This window comes from Rhinolophus sinicus, chromosome 2 (genome assembly GCF_057876585.1).
Source record: "Rhinolophus sinicus isolate RSI-liver-muscle chromosome 2, RSI-T2T, whole genome shotgun sequence".
Taxonomy (NCBI): Eukaryota; Metazoa; Chordata; class Mammalia; order Chiroptera; family Rhinolophidae; genus Rhinolophus; species Rhinolophus sinicus.
In genome coordinates, this window is record NC_142502.1 from 165,735,901 (window position 1) to 165,750,938 (window position 15,038).

The 15,038-nt window shown below is 38.3% G+C and overlaps 1 protein-coding gene across 2 annotated transcripts in view; it reads left to right on the top strand.

Moving 5' to 3' along the window:
- EIF2AK2 (eukaryotic translation initiation factor 2 alpha kinase 2) overlaps positions 1-15,038 on the top strand; it is a 28,565-nt gene that overhangs the window by 1,800 nt on the left and 11,727 nt on the right. Inside the window, exons 2-10 of one of the 2 annotated variants that reach the window (XM_074331896.2) lie at positions 3,619-3,753; positions 4,109-4,229; positions 5,771-5,925; positions 7,724-7,844; positions 8,118-8,197; positions 8,362-8,464; positions 10,053-10,087; positions 11,311-11,373; positions 12,572-12,694. In XM_074331896.2, the coding sequence (XP_074187997.1) occupies positions 3,635-3,753; positions 4,109-4,229; positions 5,771-5,925; positions 7,724-7,844; positions 8,118-8,197; positions 8,362-8,464; positions 10,053-10,087; positions 11,311-11,373; positions 12,572-12,694 (920 nt within the window). In that variant the 5' untranslated portion in view covers positions 3,619-3,634. The remainder of the gene's footprint in view (positions 1-3,618; positions 3,754-4,108; positions 4,230-5,770; positions 5,926-7,723; positions 7,845-8,117; positions 8,198-8,361; positions 8,465-10,052; positions 10,088-11,310; positions 11,374-12,571; positions 12,695-15,038) is intronic. The other variant, XM_019742045.3, reaches the window with a different exon arrangement.

Sequence of the window (15,038 nt, forward strand, 5' to 3'; positions counted from 1 at the left end):
CAGTTTAGGTCTAGATAAGGGGCTACAAATCTACCAAAAACAAAACAAATGAAAACAAAGTAAACCTTAGTTTTTCAGTGCTTTTGGATTTTGGAATTGCAGACCAGGAGCATCATTTATTGGGGCCCACCAGTGTGCCAGATGCTTTTCGTCTGATTTATTCCTCACAACAACCTGTGAATCAGGTGTTTTTTAGGTCATGAATCAAAGACTCAGAGAGATGTCTAGCCCAGATCCCTGTGGCTCTAAAGCCTAACTCTCTTCACCGCACTAAGCACTGATGTGAAGGTATTGCCTTTGCTCAGATCAGGGCACTTCTAGCACCTCGCTTCCAGCCACCGCCATTGCTCACCACCGTTGTTCACCCAAGCTACTGCCACAGCCTCTGCTTGGTCTCCCAACTTTTACTCATGCTCTGTTTCCTCTTTTCATACCCAGCATTCTCCATTCTCTACGTAGCATCGGAGTGGTCGTTTGAAACATCAATCCAGTCACATCACCCCTTTGCTTAAAACCCTCGGATAGCTTCCTAATGGAGTAACATCCAGAGCCTAAAAGGGCTGTGTGCTGTGGCACCTGCCCACCTCTCTGACTCATTTCCTACCCTTAACCCCTCATTCACGGTGCAGCAGTCCCCTTGGCCTTATTGTTATCCCTCCAAAGTCTGCACTGGCTCCTGCTCCAGGGTTTCCTCTGCCTGAGCTACTCCTCCCCCATATATTGGTGTGATGGACTTTCTCATCATTCAGGCTTGATTTAAATATTCCCTCCTAAGGAGGCTATTCCCTCACCACAGTATCTAAAACCACCTCCATCATATTTCTGCCCCCACCTACCAACTCACTCTCTAAGATTCCATATCTCTGTTTAATTTCATCATAGCACTTCTGGTCATCTGGCCATCATGATACCCACTCCTGTTATTTGTTTCTGCACATGTTCTGTCTTGTTTATATCTGTATGCTCAGTATCAGAACAGTCCCTGACATTTGATAAGCACTTACTAAATGAATGAAGAAAAGATGCACAGAAAGCAACAGGCGAAGAAAAGGGAGAAGATGAGAAGGTTTAAAGGGGAGTATTTAATTTTAATTAATCATTCTCTCATTCAACTGTACACCATCTTACTGTTCAGCATTTACCACTTGCTACTGCGTGTTGGTGATACAAAAATGAGTAAGACATAGAACCTGCTCCCCAAAGAGCTCACTGACTATTTTAAAAAGCAGTGAGGGCAGTGAAGGTTGCTGGGCAAGGTGGACTGGCAGACCTACAGAGGGGTACTGCCCCTCCAGCAGCAGAGAAGCCTGCGTTGATCCTCACGCATCACTGAGAATTGCCTGGTAGGTAGAGGATGAAGATGCTGCATTCCAAGCAGAGAGAAAAGCTTGTGACAAGTCATGGAGGTGAGGGTGATCTGGAGATATTTTGGTATTCATTTATTCATTATTGAGTAAATAATGTCATTGTGGTATGCCTGGTCCCTTCCCTCTTGTAGCTTGTGGTCTCTTGGAAGACAGTTAAATAAGCAGTTGCAAGGGCTGTGACAGAGCACCAAAACAGGACCTCTTCTAGGGTTTCTGGGAAATGACGTTTGAGCTGAGATCTATAGGAAGTTGAAGTTCAACAGGCAAAGGGAGCGGAAGGGATAAAGTCAAGAGCATTTCAGGAGGGAGCATGTTGGACAGAAGCCATTAGGAGTCAGGAAACAGCCAGTTGGGGCGTACTTTTGAGAACCATAGTTACATAGATGGAATTTAAAGCCACAAGCCTAGAGGCAATAACCAAGGTAGTGAATGTAGGTACAGCAGAGAGGAGACCTAAGGACTGGGCCCTGGGACATGACAATATTTAGAGGAAAGATGAAGAAGAACCAAGAAGGGAGACACAGAAGGAGCAGCTCGTGCAAAAGGAAGAAAACCAGGAAAATGTAGTGTCTTCGAAGTCCAAATTTAAAAAGGGACAGGCGGCAGAAGGGAATGAGCAGCCATGTCAAATGCTGGTTTAAGGTCAAGTACATAAGGAGAACTGACTATTAGTTTTAAAGATGGGGAAGCCATTGGTAACCTTGACAAGAACAGTTTTTGGTAGCTTGTGGGGACTGTATGATTGGATTGATGTTTTAAAAGATCACAATGTGACTACTATTAAATTTAAAAAAATGGAAAATTATAAGTATTGGTGATGATGTGGAGAAATTGGAACCCTTATGCATTGCTGGTGGAAATATAATATGATGCAACAACTGTGAAAAACAATTTGATGGTTCCTCAAAATGTTAAACGTAGAATTGTCATATGATTTAGCAATTCCAATTCTAGGTAAATACCCAAAACATTTGAAAGTAGGGACTTAAACAGATAATTGTACAACAATATTCATAGCAGCATTATTTGCGATAGCCAAAAAGTTGAAAGAATGCAAGTGTCCATTAACAGATGAATGGATAAATGAAATATATTGTACATATATATCATGGAATATTATTCAGTCTTCAATGGAAGAAAATTCTAACACATGCTACAACATGAATGAACCTTGAAGACATTTTGCTAAGTGAGATAACCAGACACAAAGGACAAAAGTTGTATGATTCCACTTATGTGAGATGCCTGGAATAGGCAAATTCATAAAGATGTAAAGTATTGTTAGTTACCAGAGGCTGAGAGGACAGGGAATTGAAAGGTTATTGTTTAATGTGTACAGAGTTTCTGTTTGGGAAGATGAAAAGAGTTGTGGTGACGGATAGCAATGATTACTGCACAACACTGTGAATGTGCTTAATACCTGTGAATTGTACCCTCTAAAATGGTTAAAAGGGTACATTTCATATTTTACCACGATGACAATAAAATCATGATGGCCCCAGAGTAGTGAAGGAATATCAGTGGCTGTGAGGAACTGGTTCTGAGGTTCTTGCAGCAGTCCAGGAGTGAGATGGCAGTGGTTTGAACCAGGATGGAGGCTGTCGACGTTGTTGAGAAGTTGAAGGATTTGGGGGTCAGGACTAAGAAAGCAGGGAAAGGAAATGTCAATAGTGCCTCCCAGATTCATGGCTTTCAGACATGGATGGATGGTGGAGTCATTTTCTGAGAAAGGAAACTCCAAACCAACTTAAGGGAAGATCATAAATGCAGTTTTAGATCTTTTGAGTTTAAAGTTCTTTGAAGACATCCAAGTGGAGATGTTAGCTCGAGAGATCTGAAACTCAGAGAGAGGTTCATAAGTGATATGTAAAGTTTAGAGTTAACAACAATAGATGATCACTGATGTGGACGTGAAAGAAATCACCCTTTTACTGTCTCAGGCAGGTGGACAAACTTGCAGTTGACACTCAGTGGAAGCAGAGAGCAGAGTTAAAGTGAAGCACCCCTTCCTTTTTTGGCCAGTTGAATTTTGAAAGTAGAAAACTGGGGAGAAATTAGCTTGATTGTGCAGTCCATGAGAGAGAAAGAAAGATTTTGTAAGAAAGTTTTTTTCTCTGGACTTATGTATGGCTGGGATGAGTCACTAAAGGAAATTCTTTTTATCCTATTTTGTCTCCTAAACTGGATTGGGAAAATCAGATTAAATATGTTCTGTGAGTGTCACTTCTTTCAAACATCACTTCTATTGTAGGTTACTGAAAGAAGAAATGGCCAGTGATTTTATAGTAGGTTACTTCTTAGACAAACTTAATAAATACCAGCAGATGAACAACGTAAAAATTGAGTATCATGAACTGTTCAAGAGAGGACCCCCACATGATGTCAGGTAAGCTACCATTAAGAAAAGCATATACCCCTATGAAATGTAAACAAGGAGAATGGCAACTGTGGCACAATTTTGAAGTCAATACTTTAGCTCTAGAGCAAAGTTGCCACAGAGTTCTGTGAGAGTCCTTTGGGCATAAAATGGTCACTTCAGAGGACTCTAGAGAAAAAAGAGGGTATAAGCTTTTACATGCTTCAAGATGATGTGTTATTATGCTGTTTGGAAGTGACTGCTTAAACCCTATATTGAACATAGATTAAAACCTTGAAAGGTAGTCATAAGAGGCAATGGTGATTGGAATACTAGATAATGCATGAGTTTAATAATATTATGTGACTATTTTCTTTGTAATCAGGTATACATTTCAAGTTATAATAGATGAAAGAGCATTTCCAGAAGCTGAAGGTAGATCAAAGAAGGAAGCAAAAAATGCTGCAGCCAAATTAGCTATCGAAATACTTGATAAAGAAAAAGAGGTGAGTAATTGCCTTTTTTTCCCCTAGTGAAAGGGGACTCACAAATATATTTCATATTTTACTCTGAGAAAATACCCACATACAGAATAAAGCCATTCACAAGTTCCTTTACATTCAGAAATTTAATTCAGTCTTTTTTCCTGTCTCCATTTCTGTAGAACCTTGAATGAGAGGTATGCCTAGGAAAGAGTAGGCAAAGCTGGATAATACCTATTTAGAGTGCTGAGAGCAGTGACATACTCTAAAGTTGAGCAAACATGGAAAGGAAACAGAGAAAAATGAGCTGACAGGTGCTGGCAGGAGTCCCTCCACCTAACTGAGTGAATACAGTAAGAAAAGGACAAAGAGATGAAAGTGATTGTGAGGAGAATGATGTATATGAAGGGCAGGTGATGGAGAAACCAACATATTTATAATTGGTATCTCTGAAGATGAGTGCAGAGTAACTAGTACAGAAAAAGCTATCTGAAGACATTTCAGTAGAAAACATTTCTGAAGTTAAGAAAGACCTGGCGGAAGATTAAAACAACTCAACAGATACAGAAAAACAACCACCAAGAGCAACTTCAATTATTGTGAAAGTACTGAGTCTAGTGATGAAGAGAGAATCCTTAAGTGGAGGCAGAAGAAAGGAATTATGTCAAATGAAGAATGACAAAAAGTATCAAGCCGGCCATAGTGACATTAAAAGCCAGGAGACAGGGGAGCAGCAGCTGTGAAATGAGACAAAAAGTCATTTATATGTGGGATAAAAGATGATTATTCTCAGACATTGAAACTTCTGGAAAAATTTAGTTTTCAAGATACTTTCCTGAAAAATTTTCCTAAAAAATGTCACCCTTCTAATCACAATTGAAAAAAAATAAATCAGGAAAATCACAAACTCATAAATTGTTAATGAGCTAGAAAACCAAGTAAAGAAGTTAGAAAAAGAACAATAGAATACTTCTCTTCAAAAAAGCAGAAGAAAGAAAATAATAACATTAAGGGCAGAAATTAATGTAAAAGAAAACAAAGCAATAATAAAGAAGATCAATGAAGCCCAAAGTTAGTTGTTTAATAAGATTAATAAAGTTGAAAACTTTGGACAAGATTTTTGTCAGATTAAGAATAAAAGAAGGTGGAGATAACAATGAAAGGAATGACACTATTATATTCATTTTTCCCATTAAGTTGTCATCCAGGGTATAGTTTTTGTTCAATATTTGTTATCTTGTTTTTTGAGATTTACAAAGGGTATAGCAAGCTAGAAAGTGTTACAGTATTTTGCATAGAAAAACAGAAAATTTGCTATTTTATTTTTCCTTATGAAACTATAAAAGGAAAATGGATGATTCCTTTCCTATTGTTAAAATTTATCCTTGTGGATTTTTTCTGGTAGAGGAAGTACATGCTTACATGTTGACTCAAGGTAATATAGTAGGGAAATACATAAAATCTAAGTTGTCTTTCAAAGGCTCATTTAGTAATTTTATTAGAATAATAAAAAGTTAAATCTTGGTTATCATCTATATTAAACAAAAATTTTTTTTTCTTTGTAGGAAATTAGTTCTTTATCAGTGTCAGCAAAAGATACTTCAGATTTAACCGCTGGGAATTACATAGGCATTCTTAATAGGGTAGCCCAGAAGACAAAACTACCTGTAAATTATGAAATTACCCCTACTTGTGAATTGAGCGCGGCTGGGCCCGGAAGGTGAGATGTAGTTTGGTTTTTCCTTCTGCTTCATTGTATCTAAGCAATAGAATGAGCTTATTTTCATGTCGAACTTTCCAGAAATATTTGGTCTTTTTGTACATTCTGCATGGAAGGTATTATAAGACTTATGAGCAATTGTACATCTTTGTAATTAAAATATTGAAATGCTTTATTGCTGAAGACTTGGAACCCGTATACCATAATTGATCAAATCTGGGTAATCCTTTATTTCTGAGGTATAGCTCGATGGTTTAATTTGCAGGAAACCAAAGAGAGTATGAGGTGCCCTGCTTGAGGGATGCAGAGACCTGCCTACCCCTGAGGTCACAGTGGGAGTGGCTGTGTGAAGACAGCTCTGCCACACATGTGGAATGACTCTCTTTTCACCATTGTCAGATTAGAGAGCTGTCTTTTCAAGTGACTGCCTTTCAAATTTGATTAAATGGTATTGCTCTGCAGGCAAATACCATGTATTAGAAGTAATGGGTTTTCACCTAGACTGTGAGGAGGCCAGGATTTGAGGAATCTGCTGCAAGGGGACTGACTAGAGCATCAGAGTCACTGAGAATATCACCAGTGAACTAAGACTTGTAGGTGAGGTTAAAGAAAGGAGTAGACTGAGAAAAACAGAAAACAAATGAGTATGAGGGAGATTGTTTCTCAGCTACAACCAACCAGTTTAATAAGAGAAGAAAAAAAAATCTAAATACAAATAGTCCAAACAACCACTTGAAGATACTGTTCTCTGAATTGAGCTATTTACGTCTGACTTACACTTGAATGGCTTTTAGGCCAGAACTAGGAAGAGAAAAATGTGATACTATTCCTTGGAATGAAATAGTCAAAAGTGAATTCTGTGTGTCAATCTCAGTAAATTAAGAGACTATTTTATTTTTCTGTGGCTCACTTATTTGGTTCCTGTGACTAAAGTACTCTAACATTAGATTCCTAAAAGAGCAGAAATCTTCTTAGGGGATGCCCAGGGAAAATAAGACCTGTAGAAATGGTTGCAGTCGCTCAGCCCAGCTCCCTAATTCTCCCGTTAGGGCCTAAAGGGGAAGAGTCAGCCGGGTTGGGTGTGTTTCCCTCTATGGCAAATAATACTGGAATAATTTTGTAGTAATGTATACTAATAATTCTATGATACTTACTTTGTCCATTGCTTTGTCACCTTAAAAATAGTTCTTGTATAAATGTCCAAGTATCCTGGCCTAACCACAAATGTTCTTGTATCTGACATGAGGACAGTGTGGACTTCAACATGGGGGTTTTGCACTATGGGGATTTTCTTAGGATTTTGTGCACGTAAACAAGAAAATGCGGAGGTTATAGCAAAATCCATGCTTTGCCCCTTCCTTACAAAACACTGTGACCTCATTGCTTTTCCTATAGAAGCCCCACTTTCTCTTCTGGCTTTTTCTTTCCCATTTGAGCATCTCTGAAAAAGTCACTGGGTCATCTCTTTTCCATCTCTACTTTCATATCTTTTGACCTTTAGGGAATTTAAAAAAAGTCACCACTTAGATCCTTTAAGCCAGACCTTTGAATGAAGCAACAAAGAATTAGAAATTGCCTGGAAAATGCAAGCTGAGCTGTCGATCAGTCCTGGTTATTCTGACAAATTGGTCAGCCATCTTATTGAAGATTTAAATTATGCAAGATATGAAATATAAATCTACCTATTAAATTAGTGTTATATTAAGGCCATTGCTGATAAGTATTTTGTTTTTCAAATCATAAATTAAATTTACTAGTTTTTGGTATTTAGGTAAATACTCTCCATCATGTCTCCTAGATTTAGTTGTAAATGCACGATTGGAACGAAAGTATATGGTTATGCAATAGGTTCTACGAAACAGAATGCAAAACAATTGGCTGCCAAACTTGCATATGAAGAGATAGAAAAAACCTCGATGGTATGTACTTCCTTTGGATTTGTTTTTTGTATTTTAAAATTCTCTCTGAAGTTGATTTGAGGTTTGACTGTGTTTACATGATGCTAAGACAGCCAGTCACATAGCAAAAGGATACCTCGATTCTGTGTCCCACCAGTGAGCAATGCATTAATATCATGGCTGTAAATTTGGTAAATGTGAGGAAATAAATGTGGTAGTGCACAGAGACGGAAACACTGTGGGGACGTCATTTAGTTGCACTTAAACCTTCTGAGAAAGCTCTTTTTCTTTCAGAAAGATGACGTACTTTCCCCCGTTTCTTCCACTGTTGGGTTCAGTAACAACAGAAGCAACTCTTCGGAGAGAAACATGTTGTAAGTGTGTACAAACAACTGTGATATTTAAGAAATTCAAATTGTTGCCCAAAAGAGCAAATTTTTATGGAAACGTTTAATGTTTAAGAAGAAGTTAGTGAAAGAAATTAGTGACCAACAAAAAATAGAATTCATAAACTAATAGTTGTCCTCCTTTCTTCTAGTGATTCTGAATCACCCCCTGAAAGTGGCTTTTCAGCAAGTGGATCAGAAAGAAATGAAACCAGTAACAGTTTTAGCAATTCTTCTTCATCTTCATCTTCCGTGGTATAGTATTTGTCACTAAGCTTCCGAGTTAATCTTATTTTCCTTTGTGTTTCTTCATTTTAAAACGACCTTCAGTACCCAACCATAATTTTTCTATTTTTAACTGAGGTGCTCTTACTAAATAATATTTGGCAGCCTTTGACTCTCTCCTTTCTTTATGAATCTCATCCTTCAGATGCAGAATTCTCCCACTTTTCACTCCCTTCTTTTTCTCCCTACTAGCCTTCATATTTTCATGTGTTCTTATGATGTTGCTTCTTCTTCCAAAGAGACAGTGTTTAAAAGTTTCATTAATATAGCTCTGCTTCTGTTTTACAAAACTCAGAACTAAACTTAAAATAAAAACTAAATTTAAAAACTAGATAATTGGTGTCACAAAAGTATCCTATTTATGAAGAACGACAAATCAATAAGAAAAAGACAAGCATCTCAGTAGAAAAGTGTATAAACGATCTGCACAGACAATTCACAGAAGAGATACCTACATGGGCAAGAGACACGAAAAGATGCTTTACTTCATAGTAATTAGGAAAACGCAAATCAAAACAACAGTTAGATACCGTTTTAAACTCATCAGATTGGCAAAACTTGAGTCTTGCAGTACTGTGTTGGCATAGCTATATTCCAATTATAACTATTATATGTTGCTGGCAGAAGTAGAAATCAGTACAACCATTTTGGAGAACACTTTGGCAACATGTAGTAAAGTTGAGGGTGTGCCAGGTGCACTGCCAAGGCGTTCCCCTTCCTGGGGCTATCTCCTAGAGCAACACTCACACGTATGCACAGAGAAACATGTATAAGAATGTTCTTTGCAACGCTGTATCTAATAGGAAGACATTAGGCAGACAGTTGAAAACATATTGCTCATTAACACAATGGCTAAATTAATCAGTAACATAGTCACCATGCAATATAGTGGCTCACTGGTGATATGAGCTCAAGAAATCGTAGTCCGATGCTTCCCACTCTGTATGAACATATTTAAATTGGTGAAAGAAAAAAAAAAGCCCACAACATCGACTAGAATAAAAGTGAATATGAACGAAGAATAGCTATATGAAATTAATTTTTGAGAGCTATGTCGAAGACTCTTCTTTTTGCTATGTGTCAAAATTCTTAATTTGTGCTGAAAATGAAACTGTCATCATTGCAGTTTTTAACCAGTGATCAGACCAGCAATTCATGGGGAATTATTTGGAAGTACACCCTGGGGCTCCGTATGTGTCTTTATCAACTCTGTAAATGACGGGTGACGTGGTGAGATCTGCCGGCCACAGGCTCACCAAGGAAGCCATGTTCTCTACCTGGAGAACCAGTGCTTCTGCAGAACATGCCCTACAATTGCCTGTTTTGTCCTTCCTGCCATATATGTCCGGTTGCTATAACAGATGAGGACATTGATACATAACCAAGTAAACTGAGAAGCAGGTCTTGATAAGAGTACAAAAATCGGTGAAGCTGTTAATCTTATGGACCAAGAAATGTGGTCATAGAACCAGCTAGAAGTATAGGAGGAAGGATAGCAAGAAAAAACAATGTGATTGATTTTAGTCATCTGAAATGCTTTCCCATTCTCTTGTTACAGAGTGACTTCAGAAATAGTCAGAGGAAGGGGAAAATGTGAGTATCATTATGCATTGACATAGTTTGAAATGAAGTTTTCTTTCAAACTTAGCTTGTTAACTTTATTTATTAAGTCTCCACTATTTGTAGAGAATTTTACACCCTTTTCGGGTGGAGTTTCGAAAGTAGAAAGTATGGTTAAAGATCACAAAAAGCTTGAAATCTATAAAAAAAATCTTAAATATGTAGCGAAATCTTTGAATGTATGCATACACTACACTGTAGACATAAAGACCTATGGGGGCATCGCTAAAGTAATTGGTTAAGGGCATTATTTTGGAAGTGGGCTTGGAGAGGTGTTTCATAGAAATGTGCATTATTCTGCAGATAAGCAGCTAGGGTAGAAATGGTGTAGTAACTCAGGTAAGGAAAAAAAAGAGGAACTGTTATGTAAATTATGGTGAATTCATTTCTTTTTAAATGAAGAGAAAAGCAAGAATGTACATATAGTCAACAATGAGCGTGAGATGGCAGCAGGGGCCTTTATGAGCCAGGAGTACACTCTGAACAATAGATGATGTGTTGAGGCAAGAGGATTCCTGACGTGGGTGTTTGGATGGAGAGAAGAGAGGTCTGTGTGTGAGATAATCAGGCCGTCAGCCATGGTTATAGTGGCAGAGAGGAGGGATAAGGAGAATTTTTGAGACCATAAGGGAGGAGTAGCTAGGACTTGAGGGAATAGAGTTATAGTAACTGAATGAAGATGATGCAAAGGAGAAAGGACTTGAAGATTGTTTCTTTGAGAAGGGGATGCAGACAAGAATGATGGCACAGAGAGTGTTAAGGAAGGCGAAGGCTTAAGGGCTTCGTGGAAGATCGCAGTTTGTATGTGTTTAGGTTTAGGTGGTGTTTGAACTCAATTGCAGGTGGCTTACCACCAGTAAAGAACAAAATGCAAAGGCAGAAATGCAAGGATATAGATATCCTGAGGTTTTGAGTCTGGAGGAGAAAAGGGAAGGGTAGTGGCATGCCAAACATGAATGTGTTAAGGCAAGAAAAAGGAACCAGGGAAGGAATGAAAAATTATTAGAGGACAGAGGGGGACCTTAAGCCTATTTTTTTTTTTTTTTTTAAAGAAAGGTTAACATTTGTCACTCTGTTATTCTAATAGTTGACTCAAACTATAAAAAGCCTAGTGCATGGCATAAAAACCCACTCTAAACAAGTTATATTTGCTTTCGGTTTTATTTGAGTTTCACATTCTTCTCTTAATTTTTCAGAAATCTGGCAGCTAAATTTAACTCTCCTGGCGTAGTAGGAAATGAGTGTACTGTGGAAAACAGGTAAGAGGGAACTGTAAAATAGAATTTGCTTAAAGATATGTTTGTTAATTTGACAAAAGTTTCATAAGGGACTGTTATACCTCAGACAGGTTACATTATATTTCCACCTAAACGGGATAATTGTTTTAACATAGTCAGGCCCACAACAGATCATTGTCAGTTTTAGTAAACAATAGAGAACCCATAGATATTTGAATAATTACCTAATATATAGCTGGCACTGTGCTGGGCCTTGTATCTATAAGTGGGACAAATAGAACAGCTCCTGCCCTCACAGAGTTTTGTGGGGGTGATGATTACATGAAAAAGTCTGAAATTACAAACTATGGTCAGAGGCCTAAAGGATGAAGCAGCATCAGGAGGTGGGGGGCTCTGGGGCTCTGCAGAAGAAGTGCATATAGGTAGGTGAAGATGGGACAGGTGATGTGAGTTTTCAAGGAGCAGAGATAAGATAGTGGACATGGAGGGCAGCAAACAAGGACACAGGCCAGGAGACAAGCTGGAGAGGGAGGCAGGGGCCAAATCACATGGCTCCTTGTAGGCCACTTGAGGGCTTTCTGTTTTTTTGCAGAATGCAGAGCTAGACTATTGGTTATTAGGCACACAGAAAGACGCAATCAGACCAAATTTTTATCATACTGGTTGCTGTGTGGATCATGGATTGAAGTGGAGGAGGAGAGGAAGTGGACTATTTGGTTAGCAAAGTCCTACAGGACTCTCATGGAAGCTTGGCCTGGTGTGAAGATGTCAGAGATGGGAAAAGGGGGCAGATACCAGTGATACATTTTAGAAGTAGAATGAGCAGGGCTTCCTGATGGAAGGTGGGGCCTGAGGGAAAAGGGAAAGACGGGCAGTTAAAGCCTGGACAGGCTCAGAGCACCTGCTCGTTTCTCTTGTAACATCTTGGTGGTAGCTGAGGGACACATATGGTGCTTATTTCTAAAGTTTCATACCTGTGATTAGACTCTTTATCATGGTTGTAACAGTCAGGAGTTAACTGTGATCTGTTATGTTGGGGGGAGAAAGGAAGGAACTATCCTTCATGATTCAAGAGTTTCTGTGAAGTGGGCCCTTCTTTAGAAGGGGAGAGTCATGTTTGTTATATGGTCCATTTTATTAGTGACATAAAGGGAAAGTGGAAGGGGTGGGGACCAGCTAGCATCCAACCTTAGAATAACAGTGGCATTTATCTTTTAAGGTTTGTCAGGGATTTTCTAGAAATAACACAACTTGACTCGGGAGGATACGGCGATGTTTTCACAGCAAAACACAGAATTGATGGAAAGACTTATGTTATTAAACGTGTTAAATATGATAATAAGTAAGTAGTAAATGTTTTCTTTTTTTTGAATGAGAAGGTATGTTGAAACTGCACTTTTTTTTTTTTTTTTTCATGTATCTGTCTTCTTCATCAGTGTATTATTTACTTTTTTCCAGTCCTCCTTAAAAATCTCATTCTACTATCAGGCACTTGGCTTACTCTGAAATGATTATTTCAATAAAAAAATGGATATATAATTGATCATTCTTTTAAGGCTGTCTTGATGAAAACTGATGTTATAGAATCATTTAGCTTAAGGTGACCTTTGAGATTTTCTGGTCTCATCTCCTTATTTTACACATGCAGAAACTAAGATCTAAAGATGTGAACTGATTTTTCAAAGGTAAAAATAGTTGGTAATTGTTCTGGTTGTCTGTGATCGCATAATACACCATTCCAAAATACAGTGGCTTAAAAACAACAGGGTATTGTTATCTCTCATGGTTCTGTGAGTTGATTGTGTTTGTCTGGGTCAGTCTCACTTGTGGTCTGCCATGCATTTGCAGTCAGGAGTCTTCTGTAGGCTTGGCCAGGCCGGACATCCAAGATGGTTTTCTTAACGTGGGTAGCAGTTGACACTGGCTGTAGGCTGGAAGTTCAGCTGGGGCTGTTAACCAGTGTCTCCACATGGCCTCTTTATGTGGCCTGGGCCTCTCACAGCTTAGTGGCTGGTTACTAAGAAGGACTGTCCCCAGAGCAAATCATCCCAGGAGAGAGCAGCAAGGCTGCTTTTGACCAAGTCTTGGAAGTTCTACGTAGTATACCAGATTGGTTAAACAAAGTCACTGCGGCCAGCCCAGATTCAAGGGAAGGGCAAATAGACTCCATCTTTTTTTTTTTTTTTTTTTTTAATTAAATTTATTGGGGTGACAATTGTTAGTAAAATTACATAGATTTCAGGTGTACAATTCTGTATTACATCATCTATAAATCCCATTGTGTGTTCATCACCCAGAGTCAGTTCTCCTTCCATCACCATATATTCGATGCCCCTTACCCTCATCTCCCACCCCCCACCCCCCGCCCCCCTTACCCCATCTTTTAGTCTGAGGAGTTGGGTGCGTGTATGGGGAGGGAAGGGATTGATGATGACCATCTTTGGACACCATCTATTATGTTAACAAGATGGAGATTTAGAACTCTGGAATGCCAATCCACTGTTTCCATTCTAACCAATTGCTTCCCATGTTGGTTTTATGTATTATCTGCACCGTCCCCCCACTCCACCCTTGTTGGATAGCAAAACTCCTTCAAGGAAGACACATAGGAAGGAGGTCTTAAATCACATGTCACCAGTTTACCAATCTCGCTTTTTGTTTTCTGGCAGTTGTTACTATGTGTAAGTTGACCAGACTGGTCCTTCAAGGACTAGAGAAGGAGATGGAAAGGGGATATGGACTAAGGAAAATGACCTGAGCAAAGGAGAAGCAGGCATGGAGTCCTAGGGACTCTTCCTCCCAGTCATACAAACCTCTTTTCTGTCCCATGGACAATGCCTTGCAGTTGAGATACCTTCAGATCTTCCTGGCATCAAAACAATGCTTTTTCCTTCTTCACTGTTTTGCTTAACAAGAATGAAATACTGTTGTTCCTACTATTCAATAGCAATTTTATTAATGGAAGTACTTAAAGGTGATCAGGGTACAGTATTATGGAACATTTTTAGTGGCTTCATAAATTGCTACAACACAGTTAAAATATACTCGGAAGTATTAATCTACAGCCATAAAAATGTTTATATGCATTGATGCATGGATTTCCTGTCTGGGAACCTATTCTAAAGATATTACCCAAATTACGGGAAAAAACTGTGCCAACGTATATAGATCACAGTGTCATTTATAACATGAAAAATTAGAGAAAACAAAATGTCCAGCAATAAAGAAATGATTAAGTATGTTTTGTTCTCTTCCCTGATCGGTGGCTATTTTGAAGTCATTAAAAATGAAAGTTATATGCTGTAAATATTTACACATGAAGTGATGCAATGCTGGAAGTTGCTTCAGAAAAATCCAGGGGAAGATGAGGAAGTGGGTAAGAGTATAGATGAAACGAAACTGGCCAGGAGTTAGCAACTATTTCATCTGGTTGATGGCTAGGTAGGGGTTCATTATACTATTTGCTCCACGTTTTTATACTTTCGAAAACTTACATTAAAAAGTTTATACATGATGATTATACAAATTGTAAAACAACAAGAAAAATTGTAAAGATAACGTGAAAGAATCGGATAAAAATTATATACTATAATTAAAAATATATATAAATATATAGGAAGAAACACAATAAGAAATAATCTAAAATAATAACTCATTGTGTTAGGATCATCAATGTATGAGTAATT